Consider the following 23,130-nt stretch of genomic DNA (forward strand, 5'->3'; position numbering starts at 1 on the left):
ACTTCATGTAGCCGTCTTAAGACGACTGCAGACGAGACTATTTCTGACATTCTGATACGTCTTTCAAATATACGTCATGGTTGAAAACCATGAATGTCCATCAGAAACCATCAGAATGTCAGAAATAGTCTTGTCTGCAGTCGTCTTAAGACGGCTACATGAAGTCGAATGCGCCTATTTTTTGGCGCCATTATACAGTGTGCAGCCCATCCCCTCCTCTCTGTGACACATGTGGTCTGGCTCCTGTTCAAACTAACTTCTGGATGTGCGCATCCGTCTCTACAGAGACATACAGTATGTAGTCCCATGATACCAGTCATTCAGCACCAAGCTGTAACAAACTCACACGCCAAACTACCAAAATGTAAAAAAATGCAGAGGTTACAAAACCTGGAGTTTAGAAACAGAAAATCAGTTGGAAATAATTGACTGTCTATGATCAAGAGGAAAAGATACGTTTGTGAAAGACTACATAAACAATAGCCCTTGCTTGGTCTCTCCCAGATTCAAACCGCATGCAGAACAGTTGGTTATTACATCCCTTTGGATGGTGTCCTATAATGATAAACTATCATACAGCAGAGATCAAGCTCATGTCCATTAAAGCAACACAATGTAGTACTCGAACCTTAACAGAACGGCTTCGAGCTCATTTTGATGATATGCATCCTTATAGGCAATTGCATGTGTGTCAATACCAATGTGCGCCCCAAATGCCTGGGATTGCATGTAGCTATGACGCATCGTGCACCCCCTTAAATGCGTATACCCAGTACGCTGAAAACTGACCACAGCAGAATTCCTACACTGCGCCACCTTTAATAACCGTAACCCCGATGGTGGCCATCTCGGTGACCCTCCTGACGGCTATACTCGTCGTCAGGGCAACGCATGCCCAGAGAGAGCTGGATGGCCATTTCCTGCCGGCGCAGCTGCATGGAGTCCACCAGGTCGTAGATGGAGGACATGGACCACATCGGAGACGGATACCACGACTTGACGTTCCCGTCCTTCCCCACCAGCAGCATGGAGAAGGCGTCCGCGCTGACCTGGAAGTAGTTCCTGATGTCCGTCACCAGAGAGGCCGAGAGCTGCTCTCGCTCTACTGAAGCACTTCCTGCGTTTGGGAGAGATGCACAGATCACATGTAATACTTTTACTGTCTATGGTAATAACTAGATCACTTCCTGTGTTTGGGAGAGGTGCACAGATCACATGTAATAACTAGATCACTTCCTGTGTTTGGGAGAGGTGCACAGATCACATGTAATAACTAGATCACTTCCTGTGTTTGGGAGAGGTGCACAGATCACATGTAATAACTAGATCACTTCCTGTGTTTGGGAGAGGTGCACAGATCACATGAATAACTAGATCACTTCCTGTGTTTGGGAGAGGTGCACAGATCACATGTAATAACTAGATTACGTAACACTCCTTTGCACCAGTGCTGTTAATAGTCACTTCAACACAAATACATTAGTGTGTAACTGATTCATTAATACATATAGTGTCGATGTATTTGTTTATATATGATGTTGTTGTTTACAGCTCTTACCGTTGATGGGGTATAGTTCTAGAACTCCACTTGAGTCCTGCCTCTCTTTCCCCACCAGTCTTAGCACAGCCATGTGGCGTAAACCTGGAGGTCAAAGGTCGCCATGTCACTAACAAAGCATCACACTTCCAAATCAGCTTGCTCAATGAGAAAAATAAAGCCAGTGTGTCTGGGTCACGTCACTCCACGCAGGGTGGGAATTATACCAAGGCCATGAGGCCATGGCCGCCGTTGCCCTACACTTTGGCCTTGATGCCCCCTGAAAAAAAACCCATCATAAGGCCACAGTGGCCTTTATGCCCCTGACTTAGGGTTGCCAACCATTCAGTATAATACGGAATCGTCCCGTATTTGATTTGTGGCAGGTAATTATCACAGAATGTACAGAAACCTGTGTGAAAACGGCTTATGATTCTTCCATGAGGGAAACATCCCAAAACAATGGTACTCATATTTGCTGTTGTTTTCAGAAGTATCTCATGCAGACATGCAAAAGAATGAACTATTGTAATTATATAGCCTATCTTACATTAGTAAAGCACACCCCTGATGTGCATAGTTTTCACAAACTTTCTGTAAACACTTTTGGCACAAACATTGACTGCTTTGAAGTGAAAGTGCATGTCTAACAATATGGCATAATACTAATTGTGATATAATAATCATAATGATGATTTGATGGGGGGTGGGGTGAGGTATGTGTAGATGGGCCCTATGACCCCGAAGTCTGCCATGATTGGGCCTCAACTTAAAGAAGTTTGAGGCTGTGTTAGTGTTTCTCAAAGCCTACAGCGGCTAGCGGGTCTATGTATTTGTGCCGAGATAACCCTGAAATGTAAAACCATCGAATTTTACTCAGTGGCCTTTGTGCCCTATCATGTGGCCTTGGTGCCCCTTAAAAAAAAAGAAGGTGAAGGCCAAATGGCCTTGCCCCTAAAATGACGAAATTCCCACCCTGACTCCACGTCAAATCAGGTAAGGTTGTTGCTGCACTTATTGCATGTCGCTATACACATATACTAATGCATTAAGCTTGCAATGATGTTGCCTACTGATCAACAACGCTCATGGCACTCGTGTCACTAATAGATTTCTAGGCAGAAAATCTGTTTTTCATCACACGCACACACACACACACACACACACACACACACACACACACACACACGCATACCCAACACCAGCTTGGAAGAACGACTTCCCTCTGCATGGGCAAACCCAAATTCCATGGATTCCCGATGAAGTCCCATGAGGTCTCGTCTCTCTCCCACTGTGAGAGAGAGACTCCAGTAGGACCTTATGTGCACGCGTGCTGCGTGTAGAATGAATGCAGCTCCGACATTTATGCTCCTTTATCTTTAATTAGCATATAAAAAATAACCTTGCCCAGTGCTGTTCAGTTCTTGAAACAACAACAAATATCCAGTAGGCCTGCAGGCTTCATGAAAAGGTCCATAAAGCACAGGACTGGAAAACTGGTCTTTTCTAACAGCTGTCTAGATTAATAGGCAAACGGGATCTGAAGCTTTTCAAGAGGAGACATCAAAGAAATGTGCCTTTATTTGAACAGAGACAGACACACACACAAGCATCAAGTTGCTCTCTCTCTCTCTCTCTCTCTCTCTCTCTCTCTCTCTCTCTCTCACACACACACACACACTCTGAAGTCGTGAACTTCTATAACCCAGAGGCGCTGTATATCAGAATGCAAATGTTGGGAACAGTCAGCTGGATCTCATTTACCTGGTGGGTTGTGGCAACATAGTCAGCAACGCTGCGCTGTGAAGGGCTTTATTTCATTTGTGTGATGCCCTCAAGCTTAGAACATAGAACTGCACAGTGCAGACGCCTTCAAGCTTAGAACATAAAACTGCACAGTGCAAATGCCTTCAAGCTTAGAACATAGAACTGCACAGTGCAGATGCCTTCAAGCTTAGAACATAGAACTGCACAGTGCAGACGCCTTGAAGCTTAGAACATAGAACTGCACAGTGCAAATGCCTTCAAGCTTAGAACATAGAACTGCACAGTGCAAATGCCTTCAAGCTTAGAACATAGAACTGCACAGTGCAGATGCCTTCAAGCTTAGAACATAGAACTGCACAGTGCAGACGCTGGACAGCTTAGAACATAGAACTGCACAGTGCAGACGCCAGGCAACTTAGAACCCTGTGCTTAGAACACAGAACTGCACAGTGCAGACGCCAGGCAACTTAGAACCCTATGCTTAGAACACAGAACTGCACAGTGCAGACGCCAGGCAACTTAGAACCCTATGCTTAGAACACAGAACTGCACAGTGCAGACTCCGGATGCTGGAGGGGACCACGTGGGGAGCAACACATGTGCTTCACATCAAGAGTTTGAAGATGACAGCAGAACTAGCTGCCTGAGGAAAGCCTCATATCTCACAAAGAGCTACAGTACTGCACAGTGTTGCTTTAGGTTAGCCAAAACACAGCCAGTCTGTCACACTTGATTACTTGAAGGGCCCAATAAAGTGCATTGACCTGCTATGGAGCTCACCTAGCTTGCAGGCTTGACTGGTTAAGGTGTACAGCTGCTGTTGTAGGCCGACTGGTCATTGCTGTGTTAATCAATGCAATAGAGCTCACCGAGGTTGCAGGCCTGGCTGGTTAGTAAGCACAGCTGCTGTTGTAGGCCGACTGGTCGTTGCTGTGTTAATAATCAATAGAATAGAGCTCACCGAGGTTGCAGGCTTGGCTGGTTAGGATGTACAGCTGCTGCTGGTAGGCCCACTCGTCATCACTGGAGGACGACATCACAAACAGCCTGCGCCTCCAACGGAACCTGGAGACCAGATGGAGAGAACACAGAACACAATGGAAGAAAACATGACTAAGCAGTATACAGCCACTAGAACTGCCATAACTAAAACATGACTAAGCAGTGCACAACTACTACAATCGCCATAACTAAAACATGACTAAGCAGTGCACAACTACTACAATCGTCATAACTAAAATGACTGAGCATCATACAGGTACTAGAACTGAACTGCCATAACTAAAACATGACTATGACAATGTAACCATAACCATATAACCATAACCATAACTGAAATTAATGTCATGACACAGAGCATAATATGAGTAACCGTGAAAGGAAGTTCTCCAAAGTTCTTGATTTGTCCTCCTTCTTGCACATCACTTCCTGTTTTTTCTGTTGTTCCATCTCATTGATGCGTGACGTGAAAGTATCCATATAGTCAAAGACAGCCTTCATGGCAATGGGCACCTCATATTGTTGCTGTAATCACACACATACACCTCATACTGTTGCTGTAATCACACACACACAGAAGCCTTCATGGCAATGGGCACCTCATACTGCTGCTGTAATCACACACATACAGAAGCCTTCATGGCAATGGGCACCTCATATTGTTGCTGTAATCACAGACATACTGAAGATGAACATGTCTACACATATCAACCCCATCACAATGCAAAAACACACCAACAAAAGACTTGAGATTTGATTCCATGGTTCATATAAACAGTCCTTAAAATACATATCATTTTTGACTAATAACAGAATAACAGGAAAACGGGAACTTCACTTGAGGCAAAACATAAACTGACCTTGACTTTGATCTCAAAGTCGGTGAGCACCATGTAGAAGTCCTCGTGTGTCATTCCCAGCTCTTTCCGGAAGGCCATGATGAGGTCATGATTAACGAGGTCATCATCCTGAAACCCCCCCATTGGTTTATCATGCTCTACAAAAACACCACATTGTTACTGACGACAATAGTGCAATTTACAGCATAAATCACTTTGATAACTTAATAAACTTTAGTAAATAACATGAAGGGAAAGCATCATAGTATACAGTACTGTATCATGTGTCATGAGACAATATACCCTCTTATAAAGCATCATAGTATACAGTACTGTATCATGTGTCATGAGACAATATACCCTCTTATAAAGCATCATAGTATACAGTACTGTATCATGTGACATGAGACAATATACCCTCTTATAAAGCATCATAGTATACAGTACTGTATCATGTGTCATGAGACAATATACCCTCTTATAAAGCATCATAGTATACAGTACTGTATCATGTGACATGAGACAATATACCCTCTTATAAAGCATCATAGTATACAGTACTGTATCATGTGGCGTGAGACATGAGGCATCTTCCTCACCCAGTGGTGCAGTCTACGTGATATGCAGGACTACGCAATATACCCTCTTAAAAATTATCTAAGTATACCTTAAAAAGCATTGAAGTATACTTAAAAATACTTAAGAATCAGGTTGAAATAGGATTTGTGTTAACATTTGGAGCTGATCACAGTACTTCAACTAGACTACATCACAGCATATCCACTACAGCTAAAGCCTACCTTGCCCCTCATTCAAGCTTTACTCAAAAGACTACAATCTTTCAAGAATCTCTCCCAAATCTGTCAGTGTCAGGCAGGCGTCACTAGACGGCACCACTCCACTGTACTCACCCATATGATAGTGGTCAATCTTCATGGTGCCGTTGGTGAGCGGGCCAAAGATGGTGATGACCGAGACCCTCCTGAGGGCCATCTCACACACGTGGTCCAGATACTCGTCCCTCTGCTGCTTGTACATGCGGTTGTGCTCTGAGGGGGCGGTCACTACCTACGGAGAAATACAAGTGCCGTGTGTGACCGTGGAAAGCAGAGGCCTAACTAACAACTAATCATCAAGTAAAATACACTTGTACACATCATAACTCATCAGTATTTGTGTGCTCAGTACAATACGGAGAAATACATGTGCCGTGTGTGACTGTGGAAAGCAGAGGCCTAACTAACGCCAATAATAGAAGAAATGATTCATTATAAAACAAGCTTGTACACATCATAACCCATCAGTATTTGTACGTTTAGGACATAAAACTTACAATCAATCTTCTCCTCTTTTCAAAATAACGGATGAATCTGTCCAGAGACTTCTTCTTAGCGGATAATTTGTCTGGTAACTTGGTGCCAGCTGAGGTGCCATCGACGTCCTCACCCGAAGGCTTCTTCTCAGGATATTTAGCACCCTCGCCTGACTTGGCAGCTTTTGGCTTCTTGGGTGCTTTGCTCTTTTTCGGTGCTTTCTCTGTCTTTTCAGACTTCTGTTTCTTTTCAATTTTCCCAGTTTTGAATTGACCTTTTTGTCTGATAATCTCATCTTGGACATCCACGGCTGGGGTCTTCTCAGCGTCCTCGCCTTGTTGTTTCGTCTCAGGGGGCACGTTCAGCTTCATACTGTGCTTTGTAACTGCACTGACGGTGTGCTCGGTCTTGTTACCTGATTGGTTGTGAACTCGATCGTGGGAAAGCTCAGTTTTGTGAGTACTGTAAGTGGGAGCGTACGTGATAGTGCTGGGCTGATAGCTGTCACTCTGAACATTTCTGGTAGACAGGTGGTCAAATGGATCAACAGTGGGCGAGCCTGACACACTTGGCAGACTATGTGCATCGCTGGGGTCGTTGTTCAGAGCAGCAGCAGTCGTTGAAGTGACGGCGTGAGGGACTGAGGGAGTTGTTATTGTGGTGGCACTGGTGAGAGTCGTGTCCTGTCTCATGGTGCTGATGGCTGTGGACTTGATCATCCCTCCCTTGACGTCCGTCTCAGAGTCCAGCCGTGTCTTAGGACTCTTTAGCCGTAACCGTGGAGATTTCACCACGTGCCCGGCCACTCCGGACTCCTTACACTTCTGAACGAACCCCTCCTGCCTCTCTCTCTCCAGGCGGCGTGCGGGCGCCTGATCGATGGCCCTGTACACGGCCTCCAGCCTCACCGGGTAGGGGAACCGCTCCTCCACCTGCAGAGTCTTCTTCAGCAGCACCATCTCGAACGTGCCCCTCTCCAGCCGCAGGAGCTCCATGAGCTGAGGCACCAGCGCGGTGTCCAGGGGCTCCTCTATGACGGCGCCCTGCTTGCTGATGTGCCTCAGCACGCCCCCTCCCCCCCCGGCCTCCTCCCGCTCCTGGTGGAACAGCACCACCTGGTGGACACGTCTCTCCGCCATCTCACAATAGGCGTGCGCCCTCATCTGGCTCCGCAGCAGCTGGTAGTAGCCGTCCGACTTGCGCGGAGCTGAGATCACCAGCAGGCGACTCTTCCCCGCGAACCTGGCCAGGACGCTGACGGCGACGCTCGCGTTGAGATGGTGACGAGCCGGGGAGGGTGGATGGGCAGGCTGCAGGCCACTGTGCTCTGTGGGGGCACTGATGGTGGGGGGCACTTTTCTGGGGTGCGGTGGTCTCCTGGGCACCCTAAAGGCCGCCGTGCCGCTTAGTGGGGGCAGGCCCGAGCTCCCCGGGGGCTTGATGAAGGCTCCTCTGTTCCCTGAGGTGGTGGGTCCAGCCACACCGCCGGCAGGTCTCGCAATGTTGTCAATGTGCCTTTTGATCACAGAGTCGGAGTGCTGGCTTTGACTAGTCTTTCTATACGCCTGCCTGTGCATTCCTCTGGGCTGGGGGACTGCATGTGGCAACACTTGTGAGAGGCTTTTAGCTACTGCCAGCATCACCAGGCAACAATACAGGATTGGGCATTTCATTTTTAGCAATAGCACAAACAGTCTCAAAAGCGAAACAACAAATTTGACTTCTTCCTCATGCAGAGACCATTTAAGGAGTATGTTGTTCTAATTACTCCCCCCAAAATGGCCCAGCTCTCTCAACACCAGGGTGCACAATGTCTCAAGCAGCAGATGAAGTCATGAAGCATTAGCCAGGATAAAATGAATACCAGTTGTCTTAGTCTGACAATCATGGACACTATCACTTGTCATGTTACAGCAGCTACATGGCCCACATCTGCATAGGATTAGGATAATCTACCCTTCCAGATGTACCCTACAATAGGGGCCTATATATAGCCATCCACAAGACAAGAGTTTTACATCCAATGTTTGAGTAATTTCGACTTATCTGGAAAAACTCCAAACAGACAGCCTCCCCAGACGCAGAATGTATGTAGGCTAGACCATCGGTTGTCGTAAGCAATCTCACTTTCACTCCTATATCTTCCTGCGCTTTTCGTTGGATGTCTGTAGAGTAAATCAGTTTCTTCTGCTGGCCGTGTCCCGCTCTTGTCTTCGTGGTATAGTCTGGCGTCGTTTCCGTTTACAATGGAAAAATGCAGGGATGACCATCTCCTCGACAAGCTCGTACTCTAAAGTCGGAAAGCAAGTAACAGATGGGTATCGGATCTCACAGAAAGGCTCAATACCGCCCACCGCTGAAGAGGTCTCAGCAAGATGGGTCATAGCCTACTTTTTCGCTTTAAACCCTAATTATTTACGACTCATTTGTTTTCATCAATCTTTATTAAGGCTACGAATGGGGTTCCTTTCCCTCAGATTAAAAAAAAAAAAAAAAAAAAAAATCATGTTGCACACGTAGACGTTTCTTCATTTCGGTCATATAGGTGAATGTATAGCCTATGCAAGAATGAAAAGACATCTGTCTAGACGGCACTGCCATCTAGTGGAAATCAGTGGAACATGCAGCAATGAAGACACTCTGAATTTGTATTTTAGAAGTGCACACTAGCCTATGCCCAAAAATGTGTATCTCCTAATTCCACCATAATCTACCATAAACTACATTTACTTGACACCGTCACCGATCATTATCCCATGTAGGCTTATATTGAAGTTGTCTTTTTTAGCCCTTTCACAAGTCAAACATTTGTTCAGTAAAATAATTCAGTTTAAATGTTGAATCATCTGTTGTCTGTATGTCTGTATGTCTGTATGTATGTATGTATGTATGTATGTATGTCTGTCTGTATGTATGTATGTATGTATGCCATGTCTGTATGTATGTATGTATGTATGTATGTCTGTCTGTATGTCTGTATGTCTGTATGTATGTATGTATGTATGTATGTCTGTCTGTATGTCTGTATGTCTGTATGTATGTATGTATGTATGCCATGTCTGTATGTATGTATGTATGTATGCCATGTCTGTCTGTATGTATGTATGTATGTATGCCATGTCTGTACTCTCTCCAGTCGTTTTTTGTGTCAGTAGCACAAGTCCTCTGCCAGCGTGTGGGCCTGCACAGGTAGTTACAGGAGAGTCATAAGCTTCTTACAGGCTAATGCACTTGCTGCTGAGTGAGCACGGCACACAGCGAGCTGCCTATGGAGAAATGCTCGAGAATTTGATAAGCCATATTAGAGAGAAATGTAGACTGCAGTTACGAGTGCATAGATATGAAGGCATTTGGTGAGATAATGTTTGATTAAGCTGATCTTTTGACTGTTTACAGAGGTGTCTATCCTGCCTTTGAGATGTCAAGGGACGTGGCTGCCGCTTGGGACGTGGAGTTGAGTGATGGAGCTTACCATATTGAATTTGAACACGGAACAACAACAGGAAAACGTGTTATTTACATTAATGGAAAGGTATGTTCAGTCATATGTATTAGACATGCAATCCATTTCCCAATAGATATGCATATTTAATTGTAATCAATGTGTTGGTCAATAGTTAGCTATAAATAAGCTTACAATACTCTATGTTATGCTTTTTCCTGTCATGTTCAAACTTAGTTTTAATTGTGCAAGCGTGTCTGCTCTCTGCTTTAGGAGATTATGAGAAGAGACTGGATGTTCAAACTAGTGGGCAAAGAAACATTCACTGTTGGAGTATTGGAGACGAAAGCCACCATAAACGTAGAGGCCGTCAGTGGTTTTGCCTATGAATACAGTTTAAATATCAATGGAAAGAACTACAAAACCTTCATGGACAATCGCTCCAAAATAAGCAAAACCTGGACTCTGAAGCTGGATGGTATGGACTACCGAATTGTACTGGGTAAGTGACACCCCTTATCAAAAAGTCATATATTCCAATAGCAACAATCCTGTAGGAAATAGACATCCGGATTGTCCAAAAAAAATCCAACATCTGATTGGAATCACATTGGAATGTGATTGGAATTTACAGGACTTTTTGATAAGGGACATGCGAAGGGTTCAGATGCAAAAGCCTCTAAATCCGTCTGACCACTTTTCTTTTAAATGAGCATTTCGTATCAGGCTCCTATAGGGTTTTGCCTACAAATCAATATTTCAGACCAGGAAGAGAATGGTATTTAGTGAGTTTTGAAGCTAAATTATTGAATTAGCTTACACTATATGTGAAGAGCATTCACTCACCATCATTATCTCATTTTTGACAAAAAGTGGATTTAGAGGCTTTTGCATCTGAACTCTTCATGCACAGTCCCATAGTCCCATGGCTCTGAAACTTCATGGTAGAAACCCAATAAAATGCCATCAATTTACATTTATTTCATTTTTTTCCCAATGTGGATTTTCTTTTTAAAGAATTAACAACATGGCATACACAGAGTCAAACAAGTACAAATAAATGTACAAAAGAGAACAACAAAAAAAAAGACTCTCATACATGGCACACATTACAGAGGCAAAAACTAGATTGTCTTTTCCAGATCATTGGAATTTACATTTATTTTAAATCTGTTTCCCTGGGATATCATCTTTATGTCATTATCGTAGCACACCATATAGACCAGTAAGCTCTACAGTGGGGCTGTGGTGGTAGTATCAATGATAGGGTCAATGCTTCACATGGTCAGTCCATACCAGACCATTGTAATCACTCTTTCATTTTTACATTTCTGTGAGTGATTAGTATGTGAAGTGTGTGTGTGTGTGTGTGTGTGTGTGTGTGTGTGTGTGTGTGTGTGTGTGTGTGTGTGTGTGAATTGTGTTATGGTTGTACTGGATGCCTAAAATTTCCTTCGGGGACCGGGGTGAATCTATCTATCTATCTATCTATTGTACTGGGTTCCTGATGAGTGGTTTATCTAAAACAAACACTATTCACACCTTCATCCTGAAGTACCAACAATTTCGCATGTGGACATTTTCTCTCTAAAGTTGCAGAGAGTGCACACACGTCCAACGTGGTGCAGGTGCAGGGTAAAATACTGTAGATCAGTGATTAGCACCTGACGAAGACCAACATTGGTCGAAAGTAACACTGCGCAATAAATTCACTTCAGGAGCAGCAGCAACAGTGTGCAGCAACAGTGTGCAGCAGACATTTTCTCTCTGACAGTGCAAGCTATTTCTGCAGCTGTCAAACTATTAGAAATGTGCTGCATTGATCACTGAAGGCCACTACTGCTCACCCACTGGTAGTCTCAATGGCATACAGGGCAGGACGTATTATACAAAAGAGTAGTGGAGAGTGCTGGGCAGCTCATTCCACCAAGAGGAACCACTGAGAGAAAGAGTCTTGAAGTCTTGACCTATAGCGTTTATGGCGACACAACTTTATCTCACCATACTGACATTAATTAATTGGGATCTCACGAAAGCAAAGCAATTAACTCAATATCAGACAAAAACACAACATTTAAATTGATCGCACCTTGGGCTTCCATAGTTTTCCATCTTCTTGGGTGCAGTTCCATGTGAATCAAATCCATGTGAATGTATCTTCAAGATAAATCTGTGGGTCAAACAGTTATATGCATTGGAACTTACATGCTGATCATAATCCAAACCATCACCCAGTAGATTTGCTTGGTCACCTGTGGTTGAATTAAAAGAAAACTATATTTTGTATACAAATGATCAGATGTCTGATACCTGTGGGCTTATGCAATGATGCCTGTATGATATTTATCAGTGGGTTCATGGTATTTTATTACTTTTACCAAAGATCCTTGATCATTAAATTGACTTTTACTCTCTTTTAAACAGAGAAAGACACCATGGATGTCTGGTGTAATGGCGACAGGATGGAGACAACGGTAATCACCATTCATCTCCAAGCACTAGGCCCACAATTTCACTGTAAAGATAAATCATGGTCTACCATAAAGCTCATTCAGGCTATAGGCTACACTGATTTGTAATAACATCTTCATTCTGTTTGCTGCTGGTATGCAGGGGGAATTTGCAGACGATGGCACAGAAACCCACTTTGATGTGGCGAACCACAGCTGCTGTGTGAAGGCCTTCAGTAGTGGGCACAAGAGGAGCGGCATCATACATCTGCTTCTAGTGGATGGGCAGCGCGTGCCCGAGTTCATGCAGTGAGCTGGACTTCAGAAATGGAACTTCACTCAGAAATCATAAATGGATGACCATTGACCAGTGGGTGCAGTTATTCTGCACAGAACTCACAATTCAGCTTACTGATGGTCAGCTGATGCTAGATACTACAGATGTTCATGAAGGATGGGCATATTGTTTCTGTTCATTTTTTTTTTGCTGTTGTTATTTGTCAACATGTTTCCAAATGGCAAGCCATGGTTGGTAAATGGTAACGGATAGCCTATGTTTAATGGTCAGCCATCCAGTTGCATCTGTTCAGTTTGATTGATCATCTCTGCAGAATTGTTCATTGTGGTGTACATGGCTACCCTAATAATAGAGGAAAACTATACAGTAAGCATTTGTGAGTGAGTGAATTTATTCATGTCAACGACTGCATCACAGGTTGACTCATTAATGGGTTACCCTGGGAAGTGTGTCTGTCCTATCAAGCAGATGGGTGTTCATGCGAGCTACTTTACGCACAACCACGCAATAGGCATCGTATAGACCGTAATTACCGTATAGACGCGACCTCATGTTTTCCTGAAGGGAACAACCAAGGACTGACCACGCGCAACGATGTTTGAGAGGATACGGACCAGACGGGACGGATCGAGCTGCAGGAGGAAGGGGATTGCACCCATCTCTTGCTGACAAAAAAGGAGAACTCTTCGCAGATAACGTGAATATTCAAAGGATCAGACACATCTTTGTGTGGTCTACGACGCTATCGGACTCTTTTCTGGAACCTATCCTGGTTGTTGAAAGTAGTTTGGCGTGTGTTCTGCTAGCTTAGCTGAACTAAACAACGATAAAGCGAGTTGACTGCGCAGAATTCATATCTACCTTCACTGACTAGCTTGTGTGCTAGCTAAGAGAATAGTTCCAGGGTTTCGATCGTATTTTCCTACTTTCATATCCATTTGGATAGTCTGGATACGTTAAAACATTGACAAATGTTAGAACCGGTTATTCAGACTTTTGCCTCCTTTACTGGTAGCATTCGAGGGGCCTACACTGGTCACCTCTGCTTCTATTTAACATTAGCTTAGCCAGCTATGAAAGTATTTGGTGTTTTGGAATATTGCTTCAGTTGTAACGTTCGTATCAGAGGTTTTTGGCAATGCTAATATTTCATTCCTAGTCTCCGGAGTCGGAGTGAGGATATGGGGAAGGATTGCTGGACTGACTGCTCAACAGTCTCTCCAGCCAATATTTCAAATTGGGAGAGCTCAGAATCTCCCTCCGGCGTTTCTGCTTCTATTTTGGGGTGTGCTGTTTGGAAACACTACATGGGCACATTTCATAGCTAGCTAACGTTATCGTTTGCTAGTTTTATCGAGTAATGTCAAAACAAGCTACATGTCCGCAACACTACAGTGCAGAACGAATTAATATTAGTTAACGTTATAACCTGAAATCATATCTAACGTTCGGCTATCCCTTCAGTGACAGACGTCCTGAACCTATTGTGAGTGATATCCAGCTGGCTATGGTAGCTTGTCAGCTAGCGTGCTAGCAAGGTTAACCAAAATACAATAAGTCAGCTAACATATCCTTTGCTTGCTTCATTGCTGCACTTTCAAGTATCCAGAGGTGACTTGATTTATGTGGTAAGCGAACCACAAAAGCCGACGTGTATACGTATCAAACGATTGTTTAAACAGGATACAGACATTAGGAGCGCAACTGCGAATATCATTTGAAAGATGAACTATCAGCAGCACCTTGCAAACTCCGCCGCTATCCGGTCGGAAATCCAGCGGTTCGAGTCGGTCCATCCAAACATCTATTCAATTTATGAACTCTTGGAAAGGGTGGAGGAGCCTCTGCTTCAGAACCAGATTCGTGAACACGTTATCGCCATTGAAGGTAAGACACCAATGACTAATTGTGTATAGCATGATGTTATTGTTGATATCAACCACAATATAGGCTACCCATTCACCCCCTTGACATCTGTACTATTCGATGTAAGGAATTCGTGTAGAACCGTTACCTACACATTTACTCGGAACATGCACAGAGACTGTGTGACTTGTCACTTGAAACACGTGCTCAATTAGGTCATTGTAGATAATGCTAACATTGCGTTAATGTTGACAGGTAGCATCGATGTACTTATGACTGATGTCCTGATTATGCATGACAACCTTGAGCATTGAAAGGCTTGTAGCATCTGCGTCAGTTTTCACACATGACATCCCCCATTAATCCTGTAACCGGCAAACCACTTCTGCAATAAATTATTATATATTTTTTTTACCATAAGAACTGTTATGGTGCGCATCTGTTTGTAGGGTAGCCTACTCCTACTCATGGGGCACCTAGTTCCTTATGATCATGTGCAGTTGAATTGCACACTTCAAATGGTATTGGTTCCTTCATATTCAAATCGCTAAGCAGGGCTTTTTCAGTTTCATAGCCTAGTGAGTTAACAGAAGGAAATGTGCAGACCTACAGTAGGTTTTCCTTGAAAACATTTGTATCCTTGTTCCTATTTGCACGTTTAACACGTTCATACTCGGGGTGCAGATGATGGGCCGTCTGAGAATGTGTTGGATGAGTGAATGCGTTGGAAGATCATGGGGTCTAGCATTACTTGCAGGCGAGTGTGTATACAGAACAGAGTTTTATTTTATTGGCCTTCTGACGGGAAGTGATCGACCACAGATCTGGAAGTTGTGCTGAGGATGAAGAACATCCGTGATTACATGGCATTGTATGTGACATACTGTAGAGGCCATGCAGTAGCCTGTGTCAGTTTGGTCATTTGAAGGAGGGGTTTCCAACTCTTGTGGGTGTTTCAGCACAATCTTATCATAGATAAACAATGGTCTTGTTTCCTGAGAATGCTCCAGTGGTGCTTATTTGAGTATTAGGTGGTTACGCACCTCTGAAACAGGGAAGAGTGTCAGGTCTTGTGTCAAGGTGAGGCAAGGCAGTTTTATTTGTACAGCGCATTTCATACACAAGGCACCTAATCGTGCTTTACATCGCCAGAGAATTGAGGGTAGCAGGCAATAATAAGTAATGGCATGAGGGCGATAACATAAAAGAAAGGACTTCCATCGCACATCACATCTCGGCTTTGTTGAAAATGAGGGCTACCCTCAATGACACTACAAGAATAAATATAGGTTGAATTAATGAAAAAAAATCATAGGAAGAACGTAAGCTTATGCACTGTTTGTTTGAAATGTACTAAAGCCCATGTGAGTGGGTGTGTGACCACTTGAAGCGGTTGGGGAGACAGTTGGTCTTAAACTGTTCAGAATTCCTATTTATTGTATCTTTATTGTTTTGAACTATGCCTGCAAGGTAGGCAACCTGTGTGTGTGTGATTGTGTGTGTGTGATTTGTACTGTACTATTGCTGCACAACAAACTGCCCCATTGGGGGACAAATAAAGTAACTTGACTTGACTTGAGAGGTTATGAGCAGCGTAAGAGCAGCTGTAAGCTGCTCCAGTCATCCCTAATTCGGCTGATATTGCCCCTTATTCTTCATTTGCTGTAGCAGTAACATTAGCAACACCTGAGCTGCATTCAAATTCACAAACATTGGCGAACGTTTGCGAATGTTTGCAAGCAGGTGCATTCAAATTCACAAACATAGGCGAATGTTTGCAAACAGGTGCATTCAAACTCACAAACGGAGGCGAACGTTTGCAAACAATCGCAAACAGTCTGAGGAGGTAGTTCTTATAGCACAAACTTGCAGTGGAGCGCGACGTGAGTTTGACGAAGGTAACAATGCGTTAGAATGGAATGTTGGCACCAAATCATTCAAACTGAACTGTTTAAAGGAAACATGTTCACCACTAACGTTCGCCACTGTTTGCCCACGGAATGCACCTCTGGTCTGGCTTCATACTGGTCTTCAAGATTACCTTTTCTTGTAGATGATCCTGTAAGACTGTGATGAGTAGAGATCTGGTTTCAAATCTGCTCTATCTACTCAGTTATGTTGAGGATACACTGGGTCACAATGGTTCATCAAAACATGTTGAATAAACCATAACACAGATGGTCTTATTGTGCTGTTGTTCACAACACTTCCCAAATATAGTCAATGACGGATGTATTCTTTTTTTTTTATCGTCATAGTCTGGAGTTTGTGAATGACTAAGTGAGTAAGATGGGACGAATATAGGAGGAGAGAGAGACAGAGAGAGACTCTGTCACAACAGGTAGCCCGGAAAATGTGTTGAATAAAACAGAAGCAGTGGTGCAGACAGCTGCTGCCTACTGTTTGATGCAGGCAGTAGTGTGTGTGTGTGTGTGTGTGTGTGTGTGTGCAGCACGCACAACGTGCTCTGTTTGATGCAGGCAGTAGTGTGTGAACTCGGAAGGCTTGTAAGATGATGTGTAGGACGACATGCGCCCTGCTGTTAGGATGTTTTACAGAGTGAATCAATTTAATGCAAATGCTTAATTAACCCTCCAGTGGTGGGATGAGGCACCGTGCTACAGTGCATGACTGTGCAATAGGGAGGCAGCAATTAATCAATGAATCGATTAGTTGTCGACTTGAAATTAAGGACTACCTTAGAATTCTCTGATTTGTACCTCTTTAATCTTATTAGTATTATCATCCTCACATGGCTGTGGACTAAGCAACACATTTCAGGACGTATTCATGGGCTTCATCAACATTTATTTTTTATCAATTAAACCGCTAGCTCAATTCATTTGAGAAAATAATGAATGGATTAATCAACTAGCATCAAAATAATCCTTATATGCGGTCACACTGTGCACAGTTTAGGTGTATGGACTGTCTAGGTGCCGCAGTGTTGGCAGAAAGGTATAATTGTGTACCAATATGGCGGTTAAGAAAGCTGCCCTAACAGTTTGTACTCATATATTGTATGGCATCTTAACGCGAGTGGGACTCCTGTTTGACAGATGGCAAATCCCCTCTGAAAATTGATAGGTCAGGCCCATATGCCCCCTCCCTCCCAACGCTAACTCCCACAACTGTGTGTGTATCTCCTAATGGCATGGGAGAGTGTTTGGTGGCGGGCGGGGGAGTGTGTGTGTGTGTGTGTGGGGGGGGGTTGTGGTAGAGAAAAGCGGGAGAGCAGGAGAGGTTTCTCAGTGAAAAGCAATTACGCAATGCTTGGATTGAGCTCCCATACGGAGCGCAGTGCTTTTACTCAGTCACATTAGTTGGTTATGCAAGTAGAAGGCTGACACACACTCTCCTCAGCTGCTGATGTCGGGAGAGCTCGGCTCTTTCTTTGCCTTCGGAATATGGAGCCTTTCTTTGGCGTTTAGCTGTGTGTGAATTTAGGCAGTATAGCCTATACCACGCACACACACATACGTGCACACACACACACACACACACACACACACACACACACACACACACACACACACGCAGTATCAGACTGGTACTTCCGGAACGCAGGATCTGAGATTCATGTGCTTCACAGGTCTGTGTGTAAAGGTCAGGCACACGGTGATCATTAACAGGAGCAGGAAAATGGTCTCTATTTATTTATTTATTTATTTATTGTTTGTTTGTTTGTTTGTTTGTTTGTTTGTTTGTTTGTTTGTTTATATAGAATGACAGCAGCTGTGTTTGATGCAAAGATGGACACCAAGGATGGAAATTAGCACCAGCCAAATGCTGGTAAAATATGAACATTTCAGGCACAAAGTAATAATTATATTCATATACAAGTATAATTATATTAGTGTCAAAAAAATAATATTTAGTGCCAGGCTGGTGAATTTGGGCAACAATCTGCCAGTGGCTGGTAGATCTAAACGTTTTCATAAAATGCAATGTCCACCCCCGATAGAAACCATGGTCTCCTCTTGGCGTTTGTTTGGCTCAGATTAGATTAGATGTTTATTGATCTCGAGTTTCTCATTTAGGGGGTTTTATGGTAAATTCAGCTGTAGAACAACCTGTTTCAGCCTCCTGCCCTGCGTCTCATTCAGCAACAATGAGAGGTGTGTGTGTGTGTGTGTGTGTGTGTGTGTGTGTGTACGTGTGTGTGTGGGAACACCACATGCTTAGTTTTCATCCTCCCTAGTCAAGAGGACATGACCCTATCAAGACTATTGGCAAAGTTGTCAATACATGCACATTATAATATATGCTGGTAGTGTTTTAGTAGAATGTTCAACTAAATATATAAAATGGTACCCGTTTGTGTTTCACCAGCTTCCATAGGAAATGATAGGAGCTACTGTATCAGCTGTGTGTAATTCTGTGGGATTCTGTGAATTCTTTGAGTATGTTAAAGGAGCACGCCAACCTTTTGGGATTTGCCGTCTATTCCAGTGTTCGATGAGAGGATGCATATCCATCTCTTCCCAGTCTGACGCCGTTAGCCTAGCTTAGCATAATCACTGGAAGTGTGTTGCACCAATTAGCCTACTGCTAAAATGGAGATGGGCACTATGGATTTAGATATTTAGAAGCCCTAATCTTGGAAGAAAGCTATGGTGTGAGCCAAGTATTATGCATTGCCCATCTTAAAATCACAACTACTGATGCGGTAGCCTGCTGATGATGGAGTTTACACCACAAGAAAAGTTTGGAATCTAAGGGGCAGACATATGGGAGTCCATTTGTTTAAGAGCTCCCACTGTCTAGACTGCAATTGAGGGATTAGGCAGCCCAATGAGCGCTAAAAGGGCAAAGCTACAGCTGCATTAAAGGGATCCTGATGGGAAGTGAAACCCAATGTGTGTAACCAGTGAGGAATAAGTGTTCCTGTTTCAGTCTCCGTGAGGGCTTGGCCAGTGTTTATGGTCAGGCTGAATAAATTGCTTTAGCCCATTACACAAATACCACAGTTGAAATGGGATGAACTGGCACGGAAATCTTCAACTGAAAACTCTCTCGCAATCGTTTTATGTGAGAAATAGACGCACGGCTTTGTTTTGTTGAAGTTGTTAGAAATGCACCTCGGGTGATCCGAATACAAGTGGTCAATTCTGGGAATGTAAATACGAGTGTGTATATTGTTCTAAATGCAAGCATAAAACAAACCGTGTAAACAGTCATCAAGAACAGTCATCAAGACACCTTGTGATCTGATCACACAAACCACTGGCTGAGGTGGTGCGTTTGACGTGGGTGCGTTTGACGTGCGTGCGTGCGTGCGTGCGTGCGTGCGTGCGTGCGTGCGTGCGTGTGTGTGTGTGTGTGTGTGTGCGTTTGACCACAGTTCTAGTGCGGCGTACATGCTGCTTTTTGATGCTCCGCAGACGATGGGAGTTCTATGGTCACTGACGTTAGCAGTCACAGAATATAAACACTGACAAGTGGTCAGCAATGGCTCGAGTAGATTTTAATGTGTAAAAAATGCATCAAGTAAGACACACACACATCCCATGCTTTGAATAAACCTGTGTGTGTGTTTCTGTAGAATGTCCTGTACTAAATAAGATTATTTAAGGCTGACTACAATGTTTAGTCTGTAGCAGCTAGGCCTCGCTCCTTCTAAATAACTTCACGAGCTCAGAAGCATTCATGTTATTATATAAAAGATGGTTCCTCTAAGTACTTAGAGCTTTTGCATGTCTGTGTGGTCTTGTTGTAGGGCTGCACAATTAATTGATTTTTAATCAGTATTGTGATTTGGACTATTGCAATTAGCTACAGAAATCCCAAAAGCTGCAACTAGTAAGGCAGCTTGCAACTCTGTCTCTAACCTTTGTGGTTGATTTTGTAACATGTATGTTTCTTATATCCATATGTCATCCTCCTTGTGACAGACAGTGAAGCTGACCAATCAGAAGTGCTGTTCTTCTCATGCACCAGGCATGCTCACCAATCAGAAGTGCTGTTCTTCTCATGCACCAGGCATGCTCACCAATCAGGGGCCCAAGTTAAAGCAAAATTTGGAATATTGAACTGAAGCTTGATTTTTTTTCAAAAACCGTATCGCAAATCAAATTGCAACACCAGTCAGAAATATCTCAATTATATAGTTTCTCCATGGCAGACGGCCCTACAAGATAATAGCTTAGCTGCTTAGGGACCAGACTGGCCTGTACGGTCTTTGGTTGAAGTAGATGCTGAAATAAGTGACGTTCGGAGTGCATGTATTAGTCCGTTTACACTGTTAATTATTTAACGTGTGCTGAAGGCCATTGAAAGAATTAGAGTATTGAGTCTCACAAGCGAGATGACCGCATCCTACATTTTTTTTTTTTTTTTTTTTTTTGCTGCATTCCTTAAAAAGAATGGACTCCAACACACACAGCAGCTGTGGGGTGCAGCTGGGCCAGACAGGAGGTGGGTGTGTGTGGAGCGGAGAGGGGGGTGTGTTCCCCTGATTCCTGATTCCTGTCACCATGGAGGGGGTGTGAGTGTGCTGGGAGCTACATTTTTTGGAGCCGGACAGTAAACAAAACAATAGCAGCGAGCGACCCCTCATCCCTTAGCAGTAAAAATAGCCGTAAGGCTGCGCGTTTCCTGCCCAAAGCTGGGCCACATCCCCCACCACAGTCCCCTGGGCATGATGTCACTTCCTTGCCCCAATATTGATCTGATCTTTTCATGCTTGGTTTGAGATCTCACGGCTGGCCCTTGCTTGTCCTGATGGTCGATCCATCAATATCTTTGCATCTGCTAAGTCGAGTGCTTCGGTTTGGCTTAATGGATGTTTTATGGGGGTATTTCATCAGGTAGCCTAATGTTTTCCCTGCGGCAATTGGAATGTTTTTGAATGCTTGGAACTGTCCAGTGCCGCAGAGATTAAAATGCTGTGTTGTCGGTCTACAGTATTCTCCTAGTGTTCCTCTCTCTCTTGGCCTCTACTACTGACTCCTTGCATGCTCCAAGTCCACTAACATGGAAATGAAAGCATCTGTTTTAGGCATGACATGATCACTGAGTATTGTAATTCACAACACAACGGAGCACATGGGTCTCGTACACAGTGCTGGCTCACGTCAGCCTGGCCGAACCCAGACCAACATGCGGGCAAATTGGATATATACAATGGTATATAGTGTATATATCCAATGGGATACAATGTATTTTAGCCCCTCCTGCTACCTACCCCCCCCCCCCCCCCCCATATCAGCAAAACTCAGGGACTGGTATTTTCTTTTGAATTGAGTAACTGCACTTAAAAGCTTTGTTTACCATAGCAATAGGTTTACTGCACTTCTGAACCAATTTGGTAGGCGTTTTAATGCGATTTTAAGTTTAATTTCACTTCTGGTTACGCCCCTGGAAGTCATAAAATGGGACGTTCTGAAACGGTGCCAATGAGATCCTTGCCAGATGGATCTGCAAAGCCAATTTAATTTTGCTAACAGGTTCGTCTGGGTTCACCCAGGCAAGGGTCATGTTTGATAATAACAAAAACAACTCAGAAAAAATAAAATAGTATTTGTTCTAGACACTTGTGACTTGAATGAAAATTGCCAATGGAAAGAACATTGTTAGCACCGATGAGCTATAATATCGTTTGAATGCTACATGGTGGGTACCTGCGTTTTTTTGAAAACCTTAAAGTCCACTCTGTAAACCATAACTGGAAATTCGTTTGAAAACTGAAAACATGTTATGACTGTGAATTGTATGGGACTAAACTGTGGAGTTAGACCATTAAACAGATTATCATCATTTTCAGTGTTCCGTTTTTTTCTGTTTTTAGGAGGCGGGTCCAAAAAGGGGGGATATTGATGATGTAATGATTTCCCCATTTAGCTTAACTCCTCCCCTTACTAGGCGAGTGGTCACGTTCCTAGAACCATATCAGGATGATAGTCATAGTACCACAGATATCAAGATGATAGTCTTAGTAGTACCACAGATATCAGGATGATGGTCTGATGGTCATAGTAGTACCACAGATATCAGGATGATGGTCATAGTACCACAGATATCAGGATGATGGTCATAGTACCACAGATATCTGGAAACTCAGTCAGGAATCAGGAAGCAAGCTTTAGTCTTACAGTAATGTGCATCAAGGGAGAGGGATCAGCTTCTCCCAAAAGATTCACCGCTCCTTTCAATACACAAAAAAGTGTCCTATGCTTACAGAAAAGAGTAGGGTGGGGTGGGGTATTCTAGCTCTATGAATATGGAATGGATGTACAGGGGGTCTTCCTGGAGGGTCGTTCAGAATGACCCCACCTTGTACCTGGCCAAATGATATGCTGATGGAACAGACAAAAACTCCTTCAAATGGTCTTGCAGGGCACATTCTTCTTTGGAAGATGAGTTGAGGCATGACCAGACATCAATCACTCCAGGTCTGGTTTGGTGTGTGCTGGAGTCTATCTGACTGTCTGACTGTCTGAATGTAGTATCAAGTGCGCTCTGTCCACCCCAATATGGTAAATATGACCTTTGACCTTTGGTCTCCTTCTCTATTGGTTCAAAATACCAGCACTTGAGCGACAGAAAGGCTGTCAGACAAAAGTCCTGCTCAAAACGTTGCACTGTTGTGTGGCGTCCCGTCCAGTTTGGACATTACAG

The 23,130-nt window shown here is 43.7% G+C and overlaps 3 protein-coding genes across 4 annotated transcripts in view; 2 read left to right on the plus strand and 1 right to left on the minus strand.

The window, feature by feature from the left end:
* Positions 1 to 137: 137 nt before the first annotated feature.
* ccdc80l1 (coiled-coil domain containing 80 like 1) lies at positions 138 to 8,032 on the minus strand. The gene is made up of 7 exons (XM_062528534.1): positions 6,476 to 8,032; positions 6,054 to 6,210; positions 5,164 to 5,300; positions 4,677 to 4,828; positions 4,266 to 4,369; positions 1,559 to 1,642; positions 138 to 1,117 (listed from the first exon to the last, which is right to left on the minus strand). The coding sequence occupies exons 1-7, from the start codon at positions 8,030 to 8,032 to the stop codon at positions 819 to 821; spliced, it is 2,490 nt and encodes an 829-aa protein (XP_062384518.1). The 3' UTR covers positions 138 to 818.
* A 1,841-nt stretch (positions 8,033 to 9,873) lies between these two features.
* On the plus strand, positions 9,874 to 12,660 carry faimb (Fas apoptotic inhibitory molecule b). Its single transcript, XM_062528334.1, has 4 exons — positions 9,874 to 9,987; positions 10,171 to 10,399; positions 12,322 to 12,371; positions 12,511 to 12,660. Exons 1-4 carry the CDS (start codon positions 9,874 to 9,876, stop codon positions 12,658 to 12,660), a joined length of 543 nt encoding a protein of 180 aa, XP_062384318.1.
* A 612-nt stretch (positions 12,661 to 13,272) lies between these two features.
* agap1 (ArfGAP with GTPase domain, ankyrin repeat and PH domain 1) overlaps positions 13,273 to 23,130 on the plus strand; it is a 172,808-nt gene continuing 162,950 nt past the window's right edge. For both annotated transcript variants that reach the window (XM_062527842.1, XM_062527843.1), the window contains exon 1: positions 13,273 to 14,532. In XM_062527842.1, the coding sequence (XP_062383826.1) occupies positions 14,370 to 14,532 (163 nt within the window). In that variant the 5' untranslated portion in view covers positions 13,273 to 14,369. The remainder of the gene's footprint in view (positions 14,533 to 23,130) is intronic.

The sequence above is a fragment of the Sardina pilchardus genome, chromosome 23 (genome assembly GCF_963854185.1).
Source record: "Sardina pilchardus chromosome 23, fSarPil1.1, whole genome shotgun sequence".
Classification (NCBI taxonomy): Eukaryota; Metazoa; Chordata; class Actinopteri; order Clupeiformes; family Clupeidae; genus Sardina; species Sardina pilchardus.

Excerpts from the sequence above, each read along its gene's own strand:
- ccdc80l1 (XM_062528534.1), bottom strand. The coding sequence starts at position 8,032 with ATGCACAGGCAGGCGTATAGAAAGACTAGTCAAAGCCAGCACTCCGAC. Across the intron at positions 4,829-5,163 it reads ACTTTGAGATCAAAGTCAAG|CAACAATATGAGGTGCCCAT; the intron begins GTCAGTTTATGT and ends GTGTGATTACAG. Across the intron at positions 4,370-4,676 it reads TTGGAGAACTTCCTTTCACG|GTTCCGTTGGAGGCGCAGGC; the intron begins GTTACTCATATT and ends TCTGGTCTCCAG.
- faimb (XM_062528334.1), top strand. The coding sequence starts at position 9,874 with ATGTCAAGGGACGTGGCTGCCGCTTGGGACGTGGAGTTGAGTGATGGA. Across the intron at positions 9,988-10,170 it reads TTATTTACATTAATGGAAAG|GAGATTATGAGAAGAGACTG; the intron begins GTATGTTCAGTC and ends TCTCTGCTTTAG. Across the intron at positions 10,400-12,321 it reads GGACTACCGAATTGTACTGG|AGAAAGACACCATGGATGTC; the intron begins GTAAGTGACACC and ends TCTTTTAAACAG.